A 25,242-nucleotide genomic window follows, 5' to 3' on the forward strand; every position below is an offset into this window, starting at 1 on the left:
CTGTGCGTTTCTGTGAAGTTTGAATGTTCTCTCTCTGTCTGCTGTAACCTCATATTTCATACTAATGCTGCAGGCATTGATTTTCAAGCAGTGGAAAAGTACTGGCTGCAGGTTTCCCAATGCTTTTGTATCGGTGTGTCATTGGAAAAAGTGCTGAGTCAGTTTCAGTCCCGGTTTTGCTTTGAACCCTGTAGATACTGGCTGACCGGCTAACTCGACCTGACTCTGAGGCGAGTTCACCTGCACCTTCACATCCATGTATCTGCATTCCCAACTGTTCCCACTTGTGGCCATAGGGTTTTTAGTACATGTGTAACAGCTGATTATGGATATGAATATGATGAATAATAATTATTATTATAATTATATGAATATAATTTTAAAGAAGAGTTACGTCCATCCATCCATTTTCTACCGCTTATTCCCATGTTGGTCCATGCGGGGTGCTGGAGCCCATCCCAGTCTGTCTATGGGCGAGAGGCGGGGTACACCCTGGACAGGTCGCCGTCCATCGCAGGGCAATATTTATAAGATAAATATTACTTATATTTTTAATTTTGAAAATCTTTATAAATGCATTGAAATGATCTCCCTGTGGTTCTTTTCAGGTCATCTTTCATTTGAGGTTCACCTGATCAGAAATTAAACAGCAGCCTCTTTGTTGTCTATGTTGTATGTGGAATGTAATCTCATATCTCCTGTTTTTCTGCTATAACAATATATTTCATCTTTCAGTGGTGACCACTGTTTTCACACAGTGGAAAAACACTGACTGCAGGTTTCACTCCTCATTGTTGACATATCTAAAAGTGATTAGTCAGTTTCACTCCAGTTTGAAACATGAGACCAGGGAAAGGTTTGGCTTTGAAGCGTACAAATACAGATTGACTTCAAGCCAGACACACCTGAATTCCATGTGAGTTCACCTGCATCTGTCTGTGTATCAGCTATGACTGTTTTAATATCTACACATATTTTTCTTCTACATGGCATTGTCAACGCATCGGTTCCCAGATGTGGCCGTAAGATTCAATGAGATCCATTCATCTCCATGGAATTAGTTGACAGCTTGGGACCAGCTGTTCACTCCTTGTGTGCTAACTGTTTATTAGATGTAATCCGATGCAAAAAGGACTTTTATACATCAAAGTGATATTTCATCTGTATTTGGTCAAGATACTTATGATGTTTGTTGTTCTTATTGACGATCTAATCTGCAATCAGGAACTTTCAACGAGGCGATTGGTAGCATGAATATAAATGCTGCCCAGAACAAATAAGTGTCCTCATATTCATTTAATATGTTTTTATTATTTTTATTATAATGTAAAAATTTACAAATACTGTATGTGACCATCTGACAATTAGCTAAGAGCTCCTTGGACACATTAGATCACTGGATACTCATGAAAACATTTTACTGAGTGATCCATTAAGACAAGTGACCTGGTTTTGTGTAGTCTCAATTATTTTTATTTTGTTTATGCTGCACATTTGTGTCAGTCCTGTTGCTGGTTCACACAGTCACACTCCTTCTTTAGCCCTTTGTTCTGTTTGACCGCTTTGGTTTTGGTCTCTCGGGCCCTGGTCTGTTCTTATCGTCATTTTCCGTCTCGGTTCCTGGTTTTGTGTCCTACACACCCCTTCTCGCTCATTTGTTTTCTCTACCTGTGCTGCTTGGTTCCTCCCACACACACCTGAGCAGACTCAGCTCAGCTTCATTTTGTTTCTTTACCAGAGCAGATGGAGGCATGTATGGTGAAGCCAGAAGTCAAAAAGAAACCTGTAAAGGTAATATTTACAACACAGTAATGTAGTCGAACACTACACACAATACACACTATACAGTCTGGTCTCACATTGTATAATTGTTGTGTATTTACAGCCTAAACCTCCTCCAAAGCCTGCTCAGGTAAACCTCTCTGTGAGGTAACATGAGTGTGTTTTAATATAGACGCTTAAATAATTATACTGAATCTGATGTAGCTTTCACAGCTAAAAAGAAATGAGCAAGAGAGACTGGAGCAGCCAGCTGCTCTCAGACCTCCAGGCCCTGTGAGTCTAACAACAACCATGTACAGTACTTGTTTTAAAAATATTTTATTTGAGAAGTAAATAATCTGAAATTGTCCATTTATACAATCTAAGTTGGGAGGATCATGACTGTGATAGTTGTTTTAGAGTTACATTGTAAATGCTCTGTTGTGTATTTACAGCCTAAACCTCCTCCAAAGCCGCCACAGGTAAACCACACCTCTGTTCATGTTAAAGTAACTTTCATAAATAATTATATCTGTAATGACATTTGCAGCTAAAAAGAAATGAGCCAGAGAGACTGGAGCAGCCAGCTCCTCCAAAGACAGATGCTGTAAGTCTAACATCAGTGGATGCTTCTCTCTAGTTCTTACCACCATAAACAAATACTTATTGGTTTCTATTCAGTTATTCTTCAGGAGTCAATTCACCATTTTCTAGTTTTTATTTGTTTGTTTATTCAAACATTGTGACCTAGGCTTTACATGAGGGAGTGTAAACTATTAATGTGTCTGTTTCAGGAAACAGGAGAATTATCCAGCGGGAAAATATTCACAGAGGTTGTGAAAACTGCAGAAGCTGCTTCGATTGAGGAGGTGATGTAGACGGACACACAACGGAGGAACATCAGATGAAGCATTTATCGTGCATCATGTACAGTCTCTTGCCTGACAGTAACATTGTTTTTTCAGAATGTAGCGTCTCTAATCAGCGATGGGTCGTGTAACAGTGATCATTGGGAAAACTCCAACGTGAGCTTGGACTTTATGGTGTTTATGGATTATGAATATTTCTATGTAACATTCACTGATGGTGAATTCTAATTTGTGTGATTTTTGGCAGGAAAAAGGAGGATTTTTCAGTGTCTTCCTCCCAAAGTCCAACAAACTTCACACAGGTGGAAAACAAAAACAGGTAATGTGTCATTGTTCAATATTGGCTTTTAAACATTGTAAGCACCAAGTTCCCTCATTCACCCTTTTACATTTTAGAACAATAAACACTGGAACCACATGTGTCCTCACTGATGCACTCACTGTTATATTTGTGTTAAAACCTGTGTGTCAGGATGTCGAGCATCTGCAGACTCAGACGTCAGACAGTGAAAATGTGTCAGAGAACGACGACATAAACGTAAGATCAGGTTCAGTTTTAAACTAACTAAGATTCTGTTTCTGAATAGTTGAAGCTAATAATGTTGCACCAATATTTTCTTCAATAACATTTAAGATAGTTATAGTAGATTAATTAGGTGCTTCTTCGTGTTTTGTTTAATGTTTGCATCTACACCCAGCTTGTTACATCAGGCTCAAACTGAGACTCAGCTAAAAAACAGAATCAGCTTTAGTGCAGTTCAGCGATTCATATCAGATTGTGCTCAAAATCATGTCAGCTGAGTAACTTTTCTCTTGTTCTTAGTCGACACATTCACTGCACAGTGAGCTCTCTGACAGCCTGCCAGACGACGAGGTGAGGCTTTCAGCACAAAATATAGACTCTTACTGAACAGATAACATTTTTCACAGATGTAATCTGCACATTTTCTGCTAGCGTTTGTACAGTATTTTTATCTACAGGTTCATATTTTCGATACAGTAATTTCTTTTCTATTAACAGCTGTATGATGACGAGCTCTCAACCAGAGGTGAACCTCTTAATGAAAGTCAAACGAAGGTGAGCAGCTTTCAGTTCAGTTCAGTTTGTAAGGTGTGTAACTTTAACATTGAAGACCCGTGCTCACTCGTGCTTTGTGTTTTAGGAAAGAGGAGGAATATTTTCTGGAATATTCAGAAAGTCTCCCAGACAAACAGAAACTACTGAATCTGCAGAGGTGTGAATTTGTACAGATACAAACCTTGAAACATTCATTTTCTGCGTTTGCTACAAACGCTTGATAATCTGTCCTCTTGTGAGTTATTGCTGAAATTCTCCACAATACTTTCCATTAATAAAATGAAAAGATCAATAATTAATATGATCACTTTTTTTTTTGCCAAATACGTATGTTCCTTTTTTACAGACTAAGTCTATGGACACTGAACTCTTAATTGGAAACAATTTAACAGAGAGAAAACAGGTCAGAAAGTTAAAACTTGTTTTCTCAGTCACTGATTTATTTGTGAATACATAAAACATTGTCTTTTAATGAGCTTTGTTTTTTGTATCTATCAGAAGAAAAGTTCAGGGCTGTTTGGCAAAATCCTGAAAAAGACTCAGAAACTATCGAGGCAACAGACGGAGTCACTGGTGAGTGTTTGTTACTGGTTCCTCAGTAACAATCTAAAATCGTTTTATGGTTTTTATGTTTTTGTGTTTTCTTACATCTTCTGTTTCTGTGTTTCAGGATTCAGAGGAGGACGAGACGGAGTCGTCAGTGATGAGCACTGATGAGCTGTCTGAAGGCAGCAGCACCAGGGTGAGCAGATAACGACAAACGGTTTTCTGTTCCTGTGACATAAAGCAGCTTTTGTTTTTCATTGCATTCATTGGGGGACATGTATTTAGGTGAAGAAAAGAGGCCTCGCTGCCATATTCCAAAGATCGGTCAGCACTGAGGATGTGTTTGAGGTCAGTACCTTCTTTATCAAGACGACTAAAGACACCGATCACAGAATTCTAACCTACCTGTCTTTAGGAGTCAAAATCTAGCACAGATAAGAAAATATCATCCAGTTGGGACAATCTGCTCAAAGCAACCGTGTTAAAGGTAGTAACGTTCATCACATTCTGTTAAATCTACCACAGATTAGCTTTTAACTTGTGAATGTGTCATAGGAGGAGAAAACAGCACCACCAGGAATCCTCAAAAAGTCTCCGCAACCAGCTCCACGCTCCAACAAAGCTGAGGTGAGTGAACAAACTATACTTAACAGCGATAAAACAGAAATATGAGTTTAAGTTTATTTCTCTTTGTCAGGATCTTCGCAGCAACAAGGAGGACCTGCCCTCCAGCTGGGATGGTCCTGAAAACTCCTCTGAGGTGAGCATGAACTAGGTGGAACTGGCCACAAGCCTGCTGAACAGTGTTGAAAACATTCCAAAACTCAGATTGGTGTTCTATACTTTACAGGAGAAAAAGGTCCAGTTCATTGGGCTGTTCAAGAAGACACCAAAAACTAGGGAACCACAGGTATGATAAAGGTGTATGAGAAGAAGTGGTTGAAACAGATGTAATGTTGGTTGATCATGGCGATACTGAAAGAGCTGATTTAGCGTTTACCATAAATTGAGTAGTTTACAGTACAAAGTTGAAAGTATGCATCTAATCACAGACAACTAGCTAGACTCTATCTGTTTCAATAGAAAAGATGTTTGTGTCTTGTTTTGCAGAACAGTGATGATATGGAGGAACTGGGAGGAGGCGAGCTGGGATGCAGGAGGACCATCAAGAGGAAGAAACGCGTGAGTTGCTGGTCCCTTAATTATGCAGAGAAACAGTTTGTCACATGTTTTTTGCCAAACACGTTTGAAGCAGGTTTATTATTGATTTGATTTTTTATATATGATTTGGTTGTTTAGTTATTTATTTCTATGAAAAAGCTCTGGACACATTTTCAAATAAATGGAAGTCTAAAGGTTCAAGTCTTTTTTTCTTGTTTACCCTTGATCTGAATTAGCTTTGTTCTATTTCAATATTCTCAGGTGGTGTCGTTCAGAATCAGGCAAACTCCTCCACAAATACCAAAGATTACTTCATCATCTCAGGTAATTACTGCCTCTGTTTTGTTTTGTAGTCCAATATGTTTTTTAATACAAAATCAAAAGTTTGCTTTAGCATTGATGTTTTTTTTACACTCCACAGACTTCAGATAAGACGCCCATCATTGAGGACAACGATGAGATGCGACAATCGAATCCAGCAGAGGTTAGTTACACTGTTTTATCATTATTCATTTCATGCATCTGCAGCTAAAGTAGATTGTTACAGATTAAACAATTATATTTTAAATGATCTTGTTGAATTTTACTGTCATTTGTGATGTTTTATTGCATCTATTACAACCTTGAAGAGGCAAATTTGCTTAATCAGATTATAAATCAAACTGTGTGAACTGCGTCTGAATGTAATGTTTGCTCTCCAGGAGGGCTCGATAGAGGTTCAGTCTATGGAGATGGCAGCCTACCCAACAGGAGACCACCCTACGGAGTTTGAGCAGGTGTGTTCTACTGTGTGTGTGAAATATTATTTACATGTGGCTTAACTTTTAAATTAGATTGAATGTGTCTGACACAAATGATGCAATTATAACAATGACATGAAGAAATAATTATTGTCTGTCTCAGACCACAAAAAACCTGCAGCCACAATAGAGATAAAACCTTCCACGGTACATCACAGTTAATGTGCTCATTGTTTACAGGAAGGTGATGAATTGATGGAGTGGTGGAACACAGCTAAAGGTTGGTACCGCAGTCATCAATGTTGAAGCAGTACGGGTTCAGTAGCAGTTTGTGGTGTTTAGTGTAGTAGGTGTGTAAATTACACAAACATAAATATTTAGAACATACCTTGAATGAAACCCGTTAGTGCTGCTTGTTTCCAGGTTGGACGGAGTGGAACGAAATGTCAAATATCCAGGAGCAGGATCAGGAAATGTAAGTGGAATATTTATTGTGTGAGCTCATCATTTGTTTTAATAAAAGCCCAATCGACCCCCCCACGTCTCCCCTGTGTCCCCAGGGCCGTGGAGCAGGCGGCTGACCGTGTTTACCTGGCGGCCCGTGTCTTCGTGCGTCTCTTCAACCAGCGGGGCGGCTCCCTGCAGCGCCGCATCCTGGAGCTCCTGTCTCTGGCCGACGCTGCGGACCACTTCCACAGGAAGACGGTGTCGGCCGCCGTGGGCGGGGGCGTGGCCAGCGTGGCGGGCAGCGTGGCCACCATCACGGGGCTCATTCTGGCCCCGTTCACGTTCGGCGCCTCCGTGATCGTGACGGCGGTGGGGATCAGCGTGGCGACGGCGGGGGGCATCACCTCGGCCACGGCGAACATCACGGACACGGTCCACTCCAGGATGGACAGGAAGAAGGTGGAGAAGATGATCCAGGGCTACCAGGAGGAGATCAGCGACATCAGGGAGTGCTTGGAGTTTGTGCAGGTGAGGGAATGTGTGACTCCAGATTCTGCTTTGAACATTGGGGCTTCCAACCTCTGCAGGCAACAAGAACCCATGGGTCAGTTTTACTGACATAAAGCATAGGCAGGAAACCGAGCCCTTTGTTGGGTCCAACCACTTTAGGAGACCTAGTGGTAAAGAACCTGTCTGTGTGAGACAGCACTGAGCCTTGTTTCTGTACCTCCTGTAGGAAGGTATGGACACACTACAGGAGTGGGACTTTGAGCGGTATTCACAAAGTGCTGCCAAAAAGGCTTTAAATCACAGTATCAAGCATGTGGTAAAGGAGGGCGGCCGGGCCGGGAAAGAGCTGATGATCAACACCACCACACTCATCAGCACCGTTCAGCTCTTGGGAGCCACGGGCGGCGCCATCAAAGCTGCCCAGGTCGTCAGCGTCACCACAGGCGTCATGGCGGCGCTCTTCCTGGCTCTGGACGTTTTCTTCCTCGCCAAAGACTCCCACGAGCTCCGCAAAGGGGCCAAAACCCAGTTTGCTGCCAAGATCAGGGAGGTGTGTAAAGAACTTCAAGAAGGTCTGCTGGAGCTGAACAAGGTGAAGACACAGCTGCAGAAAACAATGGACGGCATCGAGGTGGAGGAGTACGAGGAGGTTCAGGAGGTGGAGGTGGAGATCGAAGACGATCTGGAGTCGGATCCGAAGAAACTGCATGAGCTGGAGCAGGAGCTGGACCTCCTGGAGGAGAAACTGGACAAAAAGGTCGAAGAGGAGCAGAAGAAGAGTAAAAAAGAAACTGGTAAAGAAAAATGGAACGAGACAAAGGAAAAAAGCAAAAAGGAAAAGGAGGTTTCAGAAATAAAGGAGGTGGAGTCAAGAAAGAAAAATAATAAAGACAATAGGAAGAATGAAAAGAATAAAGATGAGGTTGAAGGGAGGCTCACCCCTGAATCACATATGCTTCCTGAGGAAACTGAGAAAAGTGTTAAAGCAGCTAAAGATGGCTTCGAACAACAATCTCAGGAAGGAAGCAAAGAAGGCAAAAGAACCAAGAATCAAAAAGAAAAATGTAAGAGCAAACTAGACAAAGCAACAAAACATAGTGAAAACAATAAAAAAACAGCTGAGGAGAAAACAGTGCATGTCAAAGAAACCAGGAGTAGATCAGATAATTCAATAAAACAGGAAAGGGTGAATATAGACAGAGAAACAGGCCAAAGGAAGAGACAGGGAAGAAGAGTCATCATGCCTGAGTGGAAGCCTCTCAACCAACACATGGAGGCGCACAGCAGCAGCAGCAAGAGTGAAGGAAGAGGAAGTGATAAGGAGAAAGAGAACGACAGCAGCAACATGGAGAGAGCTGCCAGAGGAGAAGGCAACAGGAGGGAGACGCAAAAAGGCAGAGAGCTGACAGAGGCTGAGGACGGAAGGGAGTCAGAGACAGAAGGAAGGATGAAAAGCGATCTGAGGAAAGAGTCTCATCGACGTCAGACAAGAGCTTCGGCAGAGGAGGTTTTAGAAAGAGGCCTAAGGAGCAGCATGAAGGAACCGGATTCATTCCAGACCATGGCTGTGACACGGGACCAGAGGGGGGAGGAACAAGGGAGGAGGGGGGAGGACACGAGGAGGCCGTGTGAGAGAGAAGGAGGCGAGAAGGTGAAAAGGAGGAAGAGGAGAGAGGACGGAACGGGACTGAGAAGGGACGGAGCGAGGTCAGACAGGCACCGAGGACCCGGACCGCGGCCCGGTGCCCAGCTGGCAGACGGACTGTACATTTAGCTGTACAAGTCATGCAACTAAGACGGTGCTGCATGCGCAATTCAAATAATCTGACATATCCTGAATTTCATAATTGTAGGAAACTTGAATTTACTCTTAGTTGAAGGCCTGTGAATACGGTTTTCATTCACACCAGGTGATGCTGTCTTTGTTTGTACGCTCTCAGATTTAACACCAGTCATGACTTGTACTTACTGTTTATAAAATGTGATGCAACTTCACCTTTTGGGTGTTTCCACCACTGATAATTCATGGTTACTGTGTTGTATGCAGCATGATTGAACATTCTTTTGTGTGGTGCTGGTCTCACTGAACAAATAAAAGTGGATCCCATTGAAACAGACTCCAATTCAAAACTTTTTGACCCCATATGAGTTTCGAGCGGTTCTGTCTAACTTAGCAAGAAGCTACAGGCCTGTCAGCGGGTGTGACCAGGGCCTGGCACGTTGGCTAAAGGAACTCACAGGAGGCTGGAAAACATTATGACGAAACATTGTCTTTATCACAATGTTCTAACCAGCAAAGGATTAACTGTAAATGCATTCATATTAGGAAATGCTTTCAGCTCCAACACACGCCCTCCATCTTGTTGACAAACTGATGAAGGTCATATTTGAATTTCACTTAACTGTAAAAACTGTACTGTAGACACACATACAGATTTCTAACAAATACTAACCGGGTCTCTGCGTATTTCAAGAAGGTAATTGTCTATTTCCTCGCTTTGCACGTTTAACGTCAGGTGACTGTGAGGCTGGTATTTCGGAGCTTTGCGGACGCCCGTGAACGTCTCGTGCGTGCAGCTGCGCGCCCGTGGTGAAGCGGTAAACTCATGGGAATGTCGCGTCCGTGAAGCGGCCGCGGTGGCTTCGGTGCGACCCCGGCGGCGGTAAAGCGGGCGTGGGACGCGTCGTTCCTCCGGTAGGTGAAGCCGCGGCGGCCGCTGCCGTTGCTCCCGCCGCTCCTTTGACTTATCACCGGTTGTTTTGGTTCCGGGTGGAGTTCGTGGCTGTAGCGCAACAGGCGAAAGATGTGGGAAATGTGTGTTGCAGCACTTCTCCAAATGGTTTTGTTGTAACTGAAAGTGCAGTTACTTGTGCACATTTGACTTTTACAGCAGTAGCTGAACAGGACAGCGCTTCTTTTTCTGTATTTCTGTACAGACACTGGCTGTGATTAGTTGCCACAGCAACTGTACAGTTGGTTTGAGAGCAGCAGTCAGAATACTGTAGTTGTACTTCAGTGGGCTACAGTACTACTGGAGAATCGTGTACTTACGGCTGAGACTGCCGATATTGTGACTGACAACACACATAAACCGAGCGTGACTCTGAGCCACACATTAACTTCACAAAGTGTGGTTTCAGCAGCGGCGTGGGCTGTTTTCCACCGTGGAGCTTCCCTGTTCTTCCACATCCACTTCCGACCTGTTTACGTCACGTCTCCCCGCACCTACTGAGCCACGCGTATCCAGCTGTGCGCTCCAGCTGTTCTCCTGCTTCACTTTACTTGTCTTCTTTGTAAAAACCTATTGTTCAATCAATATTTATGTTTTTATAGATATTCTGAACTCCTACGCTGCTCCAGAAGATCTTCAGCAGATAAACCTCGTTTATTATAGAATATTAAGTTTCATTACTAATGATCAGCTGTTTTCCCAACTTCTACTGCACATCAAACATCTCACATTTATTCATTGTTACTTATCACATTCTCTTTCTGTGTGACTCTAACAGGACGGATGGAGGCTTGTAGGAGGAAGCCAGAAGGCAGAAAGAAACACACACAGGTGGGACATTTATGCCCAATACAGAAAGAACTATTGCATCAAACACACCATCATTCTACACAACGCACACTCAGATCCCTCAGGGCTTGGTGCTCTTCAAATTCAAATGAGTTTGGTTTGTGTCCATACTGTACCATAATTAACTCAGCACTGACCCTGACCCTCACTGTCAAAAGTATAAAAACCTTGACACAAGTAAAAACATGACGTACGAAAACAAGGTGAGCAGGTTTGTGTGACGACACCTGCTATTAGAGGCTGAGGTTAAAGTACCTTTAATAACAGACCCTACAGCTAATCCTGCAGAAACAAACATGATCCCTACCCTAACTGAGCACGTGTGAGCCATGAATCTAGAGTCAGTTATTTTTAAAGCTCTACATCATCATCACACAACAACTTTAACATTTTGTTTTTGCACAGCATCAGTCTGTGTTTCAGGATGTGGACACTGACGAGGAGCCGAGCACTGACTGGAGTAACGCCACCAAGGTGAGCAGACAACACCCCACAAACCTACACACAGGTGTTTCTCAAAAAAAAAACGCTCCAGCATCATTTAGCTGCAGCTGCAGCGCCCTCTGCTGGAGGCCAGTGCCTCCTATAAGATAAGATAAGATAAGATAAGATAAGATAAGATAAGATAAGATAAGATAAGATAAGATAAGATAAGATAAGATAAGATAAGATAAGATAAGCCTTTAATAGTCCTGCAGCAGAGCTGAACGTGACGTGGACGTTTTAATTTAGGAGCAAGATGTGAAGAATGAAAATCTGTTTTCCTTTAGCTGTGAGAATCTGACTGACACTGTTGTTGTGAAGTTAACGTTTTTTTAATGGTCCCAAGTTATAAAAATGGAACCGACTAAAAATGTGAAAAATCAATTCTCCAACAGTCTATATGTTCATTTTCCAGCCATATTTAATTAAAGGCAGCTACAAATTGCAATAATGTTAACATTACAGATCAAATAAAAGTGGTAACAGAGGAAAATGATTTTGATTCTTTCAGGTGAGGAAAAGACCTGGATTAATAAAAAGATCAGCCAGCACTGACAAGCTGTTCGATGAGGTTAGTGTCAGCCTTTGTTTAACCACAAACTGTAATTAAGCCTTCTTAAATCTTTCATCAAACCTTTCACCAACTCAAAGTAGGACGAGTTTGGATTATTTGGGGGAAATGTTTAAATTTAAAGTTTAACAATAATATTTATCTCTGGTATAAAACCCTTTTCTTTGTGTTCAGGAACCAAACACAGATGAGGATGAGAAACTATCTTTGAGTTGGGAAAATCTGTTAGAAGCAGCCAGCTCAGAGGTACAGGTGCCGCTTCGTCCTGCTCTCTGCCCGTTTCTGTTCTGCGTCTGGTTGATTACTGATGTGCTTCCTTTCATGTTTTAGGGTCAAACACGACCATGTACAGGCACCTTCAGAAAGCCTCTGCAGCCAGCTCCACGCTCCATCGCTACTGAGGTGGCCATTGCTTTTAAGAGGCTCTCAAAGATAAGCTCAATCCACTTTAATGTGGATATAACTAAAACTTCGAATGTTAAAGTCCATTTCTCTTCTCTAGGACCCGCTGAGCGCAACAAATGCCCTGTCCAGCAGCTGGGAGCGTCTCCCTGACGCTGCAGAGGTGAACACTGTCAAAAAACATCTTCTGTTTCACATAAACTATAGCAGTAATTTAAAAAATATATATCGTTCAAAGTAGATTATTTAAATTTGTAATTGCATGAAACAGTTCACTTACAACCTCATACTCTGATGATAAAGTAATATTTAATAATAAATATTAAAACATGTTTCTGGCATTTAAGGGAGACTTCTCAGCAACTAGTCAAGTGTTGGCCAGCAAGAAAAACCTCTCTGAAGCTACAGGCACATCAAAGGTACAACCGGTATCTGCCTTCATGGCCGCTACAAAGGAAAATCTGCCTATAGTGGACAGAAATATGTATCAATAACAAACTAAAGCATGTTTGCCTTCGTGTAACAGGAAGCAGGAAACACAGAGGCATCAGAAAACAGTAAGCTGAGATGCAGGAGGACCATCAAGGAGCAGAGACAAGTGAGCGGTTGGCTGCTTAAAATGAATAAAAAAGTCCTAACACAGTAACAACAGGACATGTATGTAAAGACAGACACGTCCAAAATAACAGTTGTAACTTTCTGACAATATTTTACACGGATGGTGAATTTTAACATATTTTACATTAATTGTACATTTTATTTCTGTTCTGTTTGAATATTTGCAGGTTGTCTCTTTTAGAATCAAGAAGACTTTTCCCAGAATACCAGAAGTTACTTTATCTTCACAGGTATTTAGTTACAAATACATTTTTGAATGGGCTTTTCCTGCTTGTGAGCAACTTTGCCCAAGTTCAAGCTTTTATTGATGATTCTCCTACCACAGACTTCAGACGACATGCCTGTTAATAAGGATAAAGTGGAGCTGCATGAGCTGAGACCAGCACAGGTCAGCGTCATGCTAACCTTTACGTGACTCTTCATTAAGTGAGGCCTGGTGAGTCTGATGCAAGAGCTGGACTGTTCTCCTGATTTCCAGGAGAGCAGAGTCGAGCTCCAGCCTGTGGAGATGGCAGCGTGCCCCGGTGAACACAACCCTCCTGGGGCTAAAGTGGAACCTGAGCCGGTGGGTTTTCGGCTTGTGTTTCACAGCATACAGACAAAGATCAGTTGTCTTAACAGGACAGGACTTTGTTTTCAGGAAGGGGATGAGCTGATGGAGTGGTGGAGTGCAGTAAAAGGTCAGTGCTACAATCAGGAATCACATCACACGTGTATGAGACGATAATTAAAGTGAAACCAAAAACTTTTAGTCTTGTTTGTGCTGCTGGTGTTCAGGTTGGACAGAGTGGTACGAGACGTCAAACCTCCAGGAGGACGACGAGGAAACGTAAAGCTTTTAATTCAGTTTTTGATTTATTATGATATTGGTGTTGTTTTTTTATTCACGTGTTCATATTTTAGGAGCATTTAAGACGGATGCAGGGCTGTTTTAGCAATATGTCCACCTTTCTCCGCCATAGTTACTCAGCACCGCTGCTGCAGTGAGTTTCCAACCCCCCCACGTCTCCCCTGTGTCCCCAGGGCCGTGGAGCAGGCGGCTGACCGTGTTTACCTGGCGGCCCGTGTCTTCGTGCGTCTCTTCAACCAGCGGGGCGCGTCCCTGCAGCGCCGCATCCTGGAGCTCCTGTCTCTGGCCGACGCTGCGGACCACTTCCACAGGAAGACGGTGTCGGCCGCCGTGGGCGGGGGCGTGGCCAGCGTGGCGGGCAGCGTGGCCACCATCACGGGGCTCATTCTGGCCCCGTTCACGTTCGGCGCCTCCGTGATCGTGACGGCGGTGGGGATCAGCGTGGCGACGGCGGGGGGCATCACCTCGGCCACGGCGAACATCACGGACACGGTCCACTCCAGGATGGACAGGAAGAAGGTGGAGAAGATGATCCAGGGCTACGAGGAGGAGATCAGCGACATCAGGGAGTGCTTGGAGTTTGTGCAGGTGAGGGAATGTGTGATTTCAAATTCTTGATCCAGATCAAGAGGATAAAAAAATAATCCAGTCTCACACTTTTTATGATCCAGAGTTTAATGTTTATCCTGAGTCCCATGAACCTTTAATGACACAGCCCTGCTGCTCTCCTGTCTTCGTGTGTAGGAAGGTATGGACACCCTGCAGGAGTGGGACTTTGAGCGCTACTCCCAACAGGCTGCCAAAAAGGCATTAAACCACAATGTGAAGACTGTACTGAGGGCAGGCGGCAGCGCTGGCAGAGCCCTGGTCATCAACACTGAGAAGCTCATCAGCACCGTGCAGGTTCTGCGTGCTGCCGGCGGCGCCGTCAAAGGTGCCAGGGTCGTGAGCGTGGCCACGGGCGTCATGGCGGCGCTCTTCCTGGCTCTGGACGTTTTCTTCCTCGCCAAAGACTCCCACGAGCTCCGCAAAGGGGCCAAAACCCAGTTTGCTGCCAAGATCAGGGAGGTGTGTAAAGAACTTCAAGAAGGTCTGCTGGAGCTGAACAAGGTGAAGACACAGCTGCAGAAAACAATGGACGGCATCGAGGTGGAGGAGTACGAGGAGGTTCAGGAGGTGGAGGTGGAGATCGAAGACGATCTGGAGTCGGATCCGAAGAAACTGCATGAGCTGGAGCAGGAGCTGGACCTCCTGGAGGAGAAACTGGACAAAAAGGTTGAAGAGGAGCAGAAGAAGAAAAAAAGCAAAGAGAATGAACGGAAGAAAAAAGAAGAAGAAAAAAAGCACAAATCTAAATTGGAAAAATGTCCAGAAGTGGAAAAAGGGATACAAACTCAGGAGAGTGTTAAATCGGCTGTAGAGGCTTTGGAAACGGAGCAGGAGAAGCACACACAGGAATGCAGGCAGGAGAGGCCTCTGCATGACGACCGAAGGGTGACAGACGGGAAACGAGGGAAGAGGGGTGAGGAAGTGAGGGGGCAGTGTGAAAGGAGAGTGGGTGAGGAGGAGGAGACAGGGAACAGGAGAGAGGATGGAGAGAGTGAGACGAGGGGGAAGGAGCATGAACAGAGAGGGTTTCGACCACGGGCTAACGCTCTGCTTGGCTCAGATCAGCTGTTTTAAAGCTACTTAAAATGATTCACTTCTGCTGGAAATAGTCCTCCTTCTGTTTATTTATGAAATATTTATTTATGAATTAACAAATTAAAAAGTGGAATTTGTTTTTTAGAGTAGTATATTTTTAAATTTTGTGCCTTGAGATGACTTTTAACTTTTGAGTTTTTGTTAATTGGTTCTAAAGTTTTAAAATAAACTGAACAGAAAATTCTCCGGATGGACTTTATAGTCTGCTGTTGCCATGGTAACACAACATTGTGTCCTTTAAGACGTGCATGAGTTACCCTGGGTCTTGCTGTGTGTGTCTGTTAATTGTGAGCAGGTGAAGTGAGTGACACTGATGAGCTCGTCATCACGGCACCTGTTGGTGGTGGACGAGTCAGGCAGACTGGACCCGTCCTCAGAGTAGGTGTGAAGAAGACGACTGGGTCTGAACGGCTCCAGTGTTTCCTTCTGTGGTGCTCGGGATCTGGACCCGTGTTTCTGCTGCCCCTGTGTCTTTGTTCTGTAAGTAGGAAGTCTGTAGCAGCTTGTGGCACTGACTGTTCTTTCCCAGTGCGTCTGTACTTCTATTATTATGACCGTGTGGGTGTGTTTGTATTTATTAACAGCCCTGAAGCAATGACTCAGTCTCTGGGAAAAGATTCGGATAAACACATAATTTGCTAGTAAAAGGGATCCTAGGAATCTCCTTCTATACAAAAATGTATAGAAGGAGATTCCTTCATACATTTGCCCAAGTTGAGTTTAAGATAGCGCTTTAACACTGATGGAACAAAAGTCAAACCTAATACTAAGTCCAGCTTATAATTAAATATTTAAGCTGCAAGTTTAAATTTTTTTTAGGAAAAAATAATTGTAACATGCTTTTAAAAAATCATATTTTTTTAAGATATTTGAAATTATTATTTCTTTTTGTTGATTTATTGTACTAGCATGATTTTATTTCTATCTTGAACTTCCAGGGGAAGTAAAGGCCAGTGCTGTTCAATTCAGTTGCAATCTTTCAGTTTGCCTTTTTTATTGTTTTTTTTTTTTTTCACAAATGATAAAAACTTCCCTTTTTCATTCTTATCTGCTGACCTCATAAAGATACTTCTTCCTTTTGTGTGAAGTTTTTGGGAACTGACTCGTGTGTTGGGCGGCCGGGTCACACCCTGCTCAGAAGAATTGATGGGAACAAACGACACTTGATCAGTCTGGGTCTGCAGAATGAGTTTCAAGCCCAGAAGATTAATAGCAGCTTCTAGTACATTTAATCAATATACTGAAAAATGCTTCACTGTTTTGTAGTTAACTTCACGCTTTTGGATAAATTGTAGATTATGTATGCCGAATTAGGACAAACAGATGATTGATTAGTTACTGACTGTATCGCTGCACAGCATTTAGTGGAGCGATGCCCAGCTGCCTTGTCTGTTTGGATATGGTGTCTCTGGCGTCATCAGCGTTGTACTTGCTTTATTATTAATGTTTACTGTGTTGTGATGGCTCATATCTTGAGGAAGCGTTAAAAACTGAAGGATGATTGTTATTTTCAAGGTGAAACAGTGTTTTTCTCCTCTAGAGAGATTAATTGTTTTCAATTAGTGTAACTATTGGAACCATCAGTGTTTCTGGTCTGTGAGGCAGTGACTGTGATGCCTGTGCTGTGTTCATTGGATCTGTACATACAGTACATCCAATAAAAACATTTTAATGTAATTAATGCTACAGTATCTTGATAGAAGTCCTGATTCTTGCCCAGTGTTACAAAAACTAAACAATTCCTTCCACCTTAGTGGAAGGAAGTGGAAGTGGCAAAATAGGCTTCAAAGTAGTGTCTCTGCAGTTTCAGTCACACGCCTGCAGCAGGTAGTCTGTCAGTCAGGTGACTTCTGAGAAGCCCGTCCTCCAGGACCAGAGGTCCTCCCTCTCTAGTACCTCCATCACCGCTGAGGTTTACACCTGTTCACTTCCAAGGGTCAAACAAGTGAGAAGCTGACGCAGGACTAAAAACCTTTTACTCTTAACATTTGACCTTCTAAACTCGGGTAAGTCTGAAAACTTGAGTCTTATTTAAATTATTTTTAATATAAATATATCCGGTATATCAAGCTGTTTTGTAGCTAAAAAAATATAATACAATTGAATTTATAAAAGCAGATGTGTCTTTGTTTTAAATTGCAATCTCTAAATCAAAAATCGAGCAGAATGACTGGAGACGCGTCTTACGATCTGCACTCGAACTGCCTTTTATGTGTGGGTGTAAAGGGTGGAAACCACCAAATGTGAAGCAGTGTTTATATATTATCTTTTTCAAATTTCAGCTCTAATGTTATGAGCTTTAACTTTTAATGAAAGGTTCTCATGTCGTCCTGTCAGGAATGGAGGGACGGCTGATTCTGCTGGTCTTGATGGCGTTTGTGACGCCAGGAATGGCACAGGTGTGTTTCCGGTCCACTTCCAGTAGCGCTACTAACAATAATTTACACTATAAACACAGTTATATCTGTACTCCAGGTAGAGTAAGACTCTATTACATGTGCACCTATCTGTAAAATCCCTAAATATTTTTCTTTGACTAATTATAAGCATTCTAAAAATCAAGGTGAAGTGACTGTATTTCATATGTGCCTGTGTGACTGACTGTTTGTGTGTAAACCAGGGGAACAACACCTGGTCAGGGTGCGGAGCCTCTCACCTGTGTGTGACATCACCTTCTGGCTGTAGTCCTCAAAACCAGACCTGCCTGTTTGCATCTGTGGCCAATGTCTCCATGGACAATACCACCACCCTGTCCTTCACACTCAGTGGAACTTCATCAGGATCCATCACACTGCAGCTCAGTGAGCCATCAATGGTACAATCGCCCAGAAACAGTGGAATATAAGCATGGGTAGCTCAGAATGCGTGTTTTACATTAAAACTGTAACATAAAAACAAATACAGGCTATAATTTGTTAAATAATGTGACTTAAATATTACAGGTTGATCATCAAATGTTCTTGCTTTTATTGTAGGGGAAAAAGTACAATTTAATTAAAAGTAAATTATTAATAAATTTGCCAGAACTTTGTAGGAACAAAGATCTGGCAGACGTTTGTATTTCCCAATGAGCCGTGCTATTGAAGCTTTACAGGATGCAAACGAGGATGTTGTAAGGGATCTGGGCTGGCGCACAAACCTACCGTCATTAAACCTACGAGAATGTTGTGTTTGGACGTCTCGATGCTGCTCCACACTGCAAACATCCTTCTTGTCGTCTGAAAAGAAATGGTTTGAGCCCTGAGTTTACAGAAGGTGGACTCATTGCGTTTTTGGCGTGTTTGTGCAGAGCCAAAGCTGAACATGCAGTAAACCTCATTTTTTAATGTTGTTTGCTGAGAGTTGTCATTGAAGCCTGGGTTCAAATGAGAACAGGCTTGTCCATGTTTCATCCTGACAGGTTTGTCTAAGGCTACTATTGAACACTGTAAACCTATACAATGAAGATGTTTACAACAAATCACTGCAATCTTAGATTAAACTAAAATAATTTACCCAAAAGTGATAATGACTTTAAATAAGGGTGACAAAATATTTAGTTTTTAATTCAAACTAATTTAAACATGAGCAAAACGGCAAAATACTGTACAGCTGTTCTACATGATTCCTAAATGAGCATGCGGACTGGTAACAGGAGACTAGTGAGAGCATTAACAGTGTTGAATCTATTTAAAGAAAACCTGAATGCCACACTTGGAACAACTGTTGCCATCATTATCTTGAACGTCATAAATGTAACCTGAAACCTTGTCCAGTCTGCAGAAGTTCTAAATGAAATCCTAGTGAATGAAATCTGTAGAAAACCTGCAGATCGATCATGTCTGGACCTTTTTTAAGATTATGGTTTTATGGGAACTCAACGTGACAGAAATGCATAGAGCAGATGGTGCACTGAACATTTGTAAGCGTTCATCATCTTTCAGCCTTAACGCGGTCTCTTTTGTCTCCTTTCTTTTCTCAGAATAGCGTCGCGAATTTCACCTGTGGCCACAACACCTCGAATAACAACACAGTCTCTTTCACCTCCACTTTAACCAAAATGGTGAGCTAGAAACAACAGCATTAATAGTACTGCTCTTTTTTGTTAAGCATGGTTTTATGTTGATCGTAAAGTGTCATTTTAGCCAGAAAACGTGGAAGCCTAAAGTTGTGGAACTGGACGTGTGTTTTAGTGACATAATCTTACTCTTCTCCAGATAATGATAAATTACCAAGGCTCTGTGACTGGTGATTTCATCAATTGCACGTTCAACTTCACATTTGCTAACATTTCCTCCATATTCAACACAAGTAAGTAGACAGACGTCAGACAAGCTGCATCATAATCAGTAAAGTAGAATGTTACTAATTCACTGGGAGAAAATGTACTCGCACTATTGTCGTGTATTTGAATGTTGCGACAAGACTGTTCCCCCTCAATCTGATGACATTTTAGTCCACTGTCATGAAGTTCATAATGTTTGAACCCCTGCTTTAATTTTTCAGGTGACTTGGATCTGTTTAACGCTTCTGTGAGTAGTTCTCCTCTAAGCCCCACCACCCCACCCACCGCCGCCAACCCCACCGTCAACGGCACAGTCGCCGCCAACCCCACCGTCAACGGCACAGTCGCCACCAACCCCACCGTCAACGGCACAGTCGCCACCAACCCCACCGTCAACGGCACAGTCGCCGCCAACCCCACCGTCAACGGCACAGTCGCCACCAACCCCACCGTCAACGGCACAGTCGCCACCAACCCCACCGTCAACGGCACAGTCGCCACCAACACCACCGTCAACGGCACAGTCGCCACCAACACCACCACCACCACAACACTGGTGCCAACAACCAAGAAACCAACCGGAGCCAGTGTTGCTCTTCATCCTTATGGTAAAAATACTATTTATTTCGGCTCATAAAGCTGTACCTTTTTTTTTTTTTATATTTTGGTTATTTTAAGGTACTGTAAGATTAGTTAATAAAGCTTTTTATTATTCTGGTATCCATTTTTATTTTCATGTATAGATGTCATCAGATTTTTAGAAAATAAACAAAATTCTTGAATTTTTTTTTTTTTTTTCTTCGAGTAATGCCCAATCTGTTGATGGCCACAGTTGGCAGTGTCATCTGTCATGCTCAATACAGGCCAAATGTTCTCAAAATCCTAAAATAATCACCCAGATTTAGTGAATAATTTTGGCATTAATATTTCTTCTGTGGTGTTTCTAATATGCATCGTTCTCTTGTTTCGTTCTCCGCCAGCTTTTCTTCTTCTCCTGAGCCTCGTCTCTCTGTGCATCCTGCAGAAGGTCTGACACGTTTCACACTGCACTGAAAGATGTAGAGATTGGTTTTCTGTATTTTAAACATATTTAAAATGTTGCTATAAATAAATGTGTATATGAAAATTAACATTGAGCGGATGCTCCGAGCAGCTAAGATTAAATTCTGCAACATGACTTACTGTAAATGACTAAATGAGGTAAATGTCAAATGCACAGTAATGGACAATTTGAGATTTGGGTTTTAGTTAATAAAATAAAAATATATATTCTTACTGCAAATGTGCTATAGGAGCAAGTGAAGCTGCCAAAAAATAAAGTGATAATAAAACCTGGGTCACTCTTATTTGTGGCATGATTCATTTACGGTCATTACAACGCGTGACCACGCAAAAGACGTAACCATAGTCATAATGTGACGTACAGTGAACACTACAGCAACACAACGTCCTGGATTGTCAACCCACAATTTCCAGTTAGAAGAAGAACACGAGTACCGTGATTAAGGACAGTTTATCCTTTACTACATTTCAGACAATTCTACTTTTACTCTGCTACGTTTAACTATTGGTAGAAAGACGATCAGAACTAAAATCCACATGTCAAAGTATCTCACGCTGGCTTTGCTTTAGTGACAGTAACCAGGTCTAACCTGCTTTAACCCAGACATCCGCCTGCCTCATCCTATTCCAAGTAACTGATCCTAATCTAATGTTGACACATGATCATTTTAAAGGCCTGTGGTTCTCTGTAATGAATATGGTCAAATATTCCACAAAGAGAACAAAAGCAGCAATTAACAATCTGCTAACGAACAAAATAGACGCATAGACTCCTTTATTTAAAAAATCACACGAGTTGATTGTTTATCTGTAAACAGCGTTGCAGGATATTAACAGCAATGACTTTCACAGTTGTTTGGAAGGATTTCCTTTAGGCCAGCATCAAAAATATTTATCATCCAAAGCAGGTACACACATGGATAATGATATATACATGTGTGGAGAATTCAGTATTTATTTATGATTCTCAGTGTGCAGTCCACAAGGTTTGATAGGAACCAACTGATTTGTGGGATTAAAAAAAAAAAAGAAACTAAAATCGTCGACCTTCTCACTCGCTAGAGGGCATAACATTCAGAACGAGTCACTCTCTTGGGACCGTGAATGTCGGTAGACATAGTCTGATCTGACCCGCGGCTACAATTGTCCTTTTAAACTTTAAACAATTCACTTGAAAATGAACTGAATAGCGTCTCGCCTCTTGAAGGAGACAGAAAAGCGCTGCACAGAGAAAAGGAGCAGGTGAACTTTAGCGATATTAAATGAGCGTTTACTTCACGGCCTTCAGCTCTTTGTTTAGAGTCCCCCTGGATACAGTTCAAAGCCCTCCTGAGGTGATTATCTCACATAATCACATGTATAAACATCATTTTCCATGATACATGACAGTCTGTCATTAGCAGGTGACACTGTTTGTTTATCTAGAGGCAGTGATGCCTAAAGAACACCTACGTACTACTGAAAACCACCAAACAAAACTACTGCGTTCAATACTTTCTAATTGCACTGTTTTTTCTGCATCATAACTGTGCTACAAATATATTGCAAGCTTGTGATTGCTTCACATTGAATAATATAATAATAATAAATGATTTAAAGTCAGGGATGCTTCGTTTTTTATCAGGTTCTATTAATAGTACGGGGACAGAAGAAACCATGGATGGAGATCATGTTCAGTACTGTAGGCTGTGAACTAAACTCTCGACAAAAGTGCTGATGTGGGTTCAACAAATGAACCAAACAGAGCCTCAACAATGACAAGGCTGCAACAAAGGACACGGACACCTGAGGGCCCACAGCCAGGTGATGCCTCCACAGCTACACCCTGTAGGATGAAGCTCGTCCCATTCTTCTCCCACCGCCTCTGAGCGGCAGCGCTGACCTCCGCTCATTTAAATAATCCCAGACTCCGAGCCGTCCACAGAAGCAGGAACATCAAGGCGAGCAGCAGGTCCTTGTCCAAAGCGTTGGCCCATTACAGCTCAGGTAAGTCTGAATCTGATTGTCAGATGTAATTATTTATTATTTTATTTTAAAATGGTTCCATTTAAAGTTATACTAAACAAACTACAGAATCGGATTAAACTGAATGTTTAGTTTTAGACATTTAATTAGAACAAGCTGCTTTATAATATTTTTAACTGTAGTCTATTAATGAATAAAATGCAAAACCCTCCTAACTGAAATAGGAGGGTTTCCTAACTGTCCTACAATTTTAGAATGACCATATTTGTTGTACACTTGGTAACATTGGTAGTGTGTTATTTACACCATAGCTTGTTGAGTTGTGTTCTTTTGTGCGTTTTCCTCAGAAATGCAGGGAAGACTGTTGATGTCGGTCGCTGTGATGATGATCACATTCGCAGCCTTGGCCAAAGCAGACGTCATGGAGAGCAGCACACAGGTCGGCCACCTTCATCTACGTAGCCTCATTCTGTTTGAGCCTCTAGAGAAGCTCCTTTACCTGCCTTCCCCTCTGTGCTTGTGTTTGTGTGTCCTCCAGCTGAACATCACTGGCTCCGGCTGCGGAGTCACCAAGCTGTGTGTGGAGCTGCCAGCTGGTTGTGACCCGGCTGAGAACCAGACGTGTCTGTTCATGTCGGGCATCGCCAGCCCCCCCATGGACTCCGACGGCACCAACCTGACCATTCAGCTCAGCGGGCAGTCGTCAGGATACATCGCACTGGGGCTCATCGCCAACGCGTCGGAGGTAAAATGCACTTTACTAAAACAGTTGAGATCACGTGAAAGAGCGGACCAAAAGGATGTGGGGCAGTGAGACACACTTGGATTTAAGGCATCAGACAGGAGCTGGACCAAACACTGAACTGGCCCACGCTGAGCCGGTCCAGGAGGCAGCGTAGCATCTACAGTACTCACTGTGGACCCATCCGCTTCTGCTGAATGTCCGTCAGACTGCATCTCTCTGTTAAACTGCAGTCACGCTTTAACAAACCACTGTGAACCTGCTGCAGACGGTCTCATCCCTCTCTGCTCCTCAGGCGACTGCCATGGGCTTCATCTGCGGCCAAAACCCTTCAGACAATGACACGTTCATCTTCAGCGAAGTGGAGATGAACAACACCGATGACACCATCATTCCAAGCAACATGGTGAGGATTTATTTTTTACAGAGATATGACCCAACTTCCCTGGACATCATATTATTCTAACTATAACACTTTTACAGCTCATTTGGTGAATTTTATTTCTGCACTATTTCATATTTACAGACAGCTACTGACATCCAAGGCTTGGCAGATGGGAACCTGATCCAGTGCGAGTTCACCATCCCAGTTATGAACACCACCTTCTCTGTCCTCCTGGGGAATGGAACCATCGACATGGGTGTGTTGTGATGTGTTTAGAAACATGAGACATTTCTACACCCGTCTCATTGAGCTGTAAAACATTAGGCATGCTTGAAGTCCACAACAGACCATTTTACTGGTTTACTTCCTTAGGACTTGGTCCCTTAAGTATTGCCCTGATCAGTGAACCCATGGACTTCACCGACCCCAGCAGCAGCATCAATCCGACCATTGAACCCACAGCAGTCTCCAGCAACACGCCACCGACAGGAGGCGGCGGAGCCGTGCAGCCTCATGGTAAGTGTGCAGTCATACGTCTGTTATTCCACCTCTACCTGAAAGCTCACATGAACCAATACATCCAACGTCAATACGTCAAAATCTGCTGCAGGACTTCACACAGAAATTGCGTGATCAATGCTATTCTTCCACAGACAGAAGGTGAAAGAAGAGAAAGCTTTTCTGAATAATGTCTCGTCTCTTTCTCTGGCAGCTTTGCTTCTTCTGCTGAGCATCCTCCCTCTGTCTGTCCTGCAGAAAGCCTGAGAGCCCGGAGGAAAACGGAGGCCTGAATGACACACAGAAGCATCACGACTCTATCGTCTTTATATTCTATTCCATCTGTGACTAAACTGTAAGATACAAATACATAATTAGCATCTACAGCTCTTGGGTTTAATGATCAAACGTTACTTGTGTTTTGCAGACTAATACTGTAAATAAATAAGCTTGAGCTGTTTTTCAGAAAATCTTGGCAGCAAAACTAAACCAACAAACATTGCAAAGGAAAATCAAGCCAAGAATGCTATTAATAAAACTAGAACATTCATATTTCTGTGCTGGAACTATAGATTTCAGGAGGGGGAGGGAGAAAGGTTTACATAATCCTAAACAATGACAACATAAGCAGAGTCCTTGTTTATGGCATCACATCACTGATCCATTCAATAAACAGCATTTCCTGTTATGGCACAAACAACCACAGCAAGGTCAAGAACTACACACCCGTCACACCAGCGTCACCTAGCAACAGACACCAAACCCTGAAGAGATGGGAGAAGTGTCACCTGTCAATGCCAACTGTCATCTGGAAATAATTCTGGTGACGGTTCGTCTTTTATTCATTAACAAAAGGGCCTTTAAACAAACGATGAATCCTCCAACCAGCAGCTACATTAACCTCAGTGACCTCACAGCGGTCACACACCCTCACAGCTCTGCTCTAAACCAGCTGACCCTGAACCAGCAATTGTTACAACAACCAAATGTAAATGACATTTACAG

General features: G+C 42.7%; 3 protein-coding genes across 10 annotated transcripts; all 3 read left to right on the forward strand.

The window, feature by feature from the left end:
- Window positions 1–1,687: 1,687 nt before the first annotated feature.
- On the forward strand, window positions 1,688–17,264 carry LOC114845189 (ankycorbin-like). Of its 7 annotated transcripts, XR_008693124.1 has the most exons (32): window positions 1,688–1,791; window positions 1,886–1,912; window positions 1,987–2,055; window positions 2,217–2,243; window positions 2,312–2,368; window positions 2,556–2,630; window positions 2,727–2,786; window positions 2,878–2,949; window positions 3,103–3,168; window positions 3,454–3,504; window positions 3,652–3,708; window positions 3,794–3,865; window positions 4,055–4,111; window positions 4,207–4,281; window positions 4,379–4,450; window positions 4,540–4,602; window positions 4,670–4,741; window positions 4,810–4,881; window positions 4,952–5,014; window positions 5,105–5,164; window positions 5,365–5,436; window positions 5,677–5,739; window positions 5,837–5,899; window positions 6,117–6,191; window positions 6,396–6,435; window positions 6,579–6,630; window positions 6,716–7,130; window positions 10,623–10,675; window positions 11,099–11,167; window positions 13,093–13,155; window positions 13,246–13,332; window positions 13,408–13,447. XR_008693124.1 is itself a non-coding variant. In XM_055504028.1 (30 exons), the coding sequence occupies exons 1-30, from the start codon at window positions 1,744–1,746 to the stop codon at window positions 11,689–11,691; spliced, it is 2,121 nt and encodes a 706-aa protein (XP_055360003.1). In that variant the 5' UTR covers window positions 1,688–1,743; the 3' UTR covers window positions 11,692–11,748. The 7 variants fall into 7 exon arrangements, 5 of the variants coding, with proteins under 5 accessions (XP_055360003.1, XP_055359999.1, XP_055360001.1 ...); XR_008693125.1 differs by lacking the exons at window positions 13,093–13,155; window positions 13,246–13,332; window positions 13,408–13,447 and adding exons at window positions 11,688–11,747; window positions 11,922–11,994; XM_055504028.1 differs by lacking the exons at window positions 13,093–13,155; window positions 13,246–13,332; window positions 13,408–13,447 and adding an exon at window positions 11,688–11,748.
- Window positions 17,250–20,920, forward strand: LOC121201764 (uncharacterized). The gene is made up of 7 exons (XM_041067993.2): window positions 17,250–17,327; window positions 17,659–17,720; window positions 17,942–18,136; window positions 19,283–19,363; window positions 19,518–19,611; window positions 19,807–20,193; window positions 20,566–20,920. The coding sequence occupies exons 2-7, from the start codon at window positions 17,661–17,663 to the stop codon at window positions 20,616–20,618; spliced, it is 870 nt and encodes a 289-aa protein (XP_040923927.1). The 5' UTR covers window positions 17,250–17,327; window positions 17,659–17,660; the 3' UTR covers window positions 20,619–20,920.
- Window positions 20,921–22,474: 1,554 nt separating this feature from the next.
- Window positions 22,475–24,789, forward strand: LOC114845193 (putative ferric-chelate reductase 1). Of its 2 annotated transcripts, none has more exons than XM_029133087.3 (7): window positions 22,475–22,633; window positions 22,960–23,051; window positions 23,151–23,357; window positions 23,650–23,760; window positions 23,881–23,995; window positions 24,112–24,255; window positions 24,452–24,789. In XM_029133087.3, the coding sequence occupies exons 2-7, from the start codon at window positions 22,962–22,964 to the stop codon at window positions 24,502–24,504; spliced, it is 720 nt and encodes a 239-aa protein (XP_028988920.1). In that variant the 5' UTR covers window positions 22,475–22,633; window positions 22,960–22,961; the 3' UTR covers window positions 24,505–24,789. The 2 variants fall into 2 exon arrangements, with proteins under 2 accessions (XP_028988920.1, XP_028988921.1); XM_029133088.3 differs by having other exon boundaries at window positions 24,496–24,789.
- The last annotated feature ends 453 nt before the right edge of the window (window positions 24,790–25,242 follow it).

Source organism: Betta splendens, chromosome 17, assembly GCF_900634795.4.
Source record: "Betta splendens chromosome 17, fBetSpl5.4, whole genome shotgun sequence".
NCBI classification, from domain to species: domain Eukaryota; kingdom Metazoa; phylum Chordata; class Actinopteri; order Anabantiformes; family Osphronemidae; genus Betta; species Betta splendens.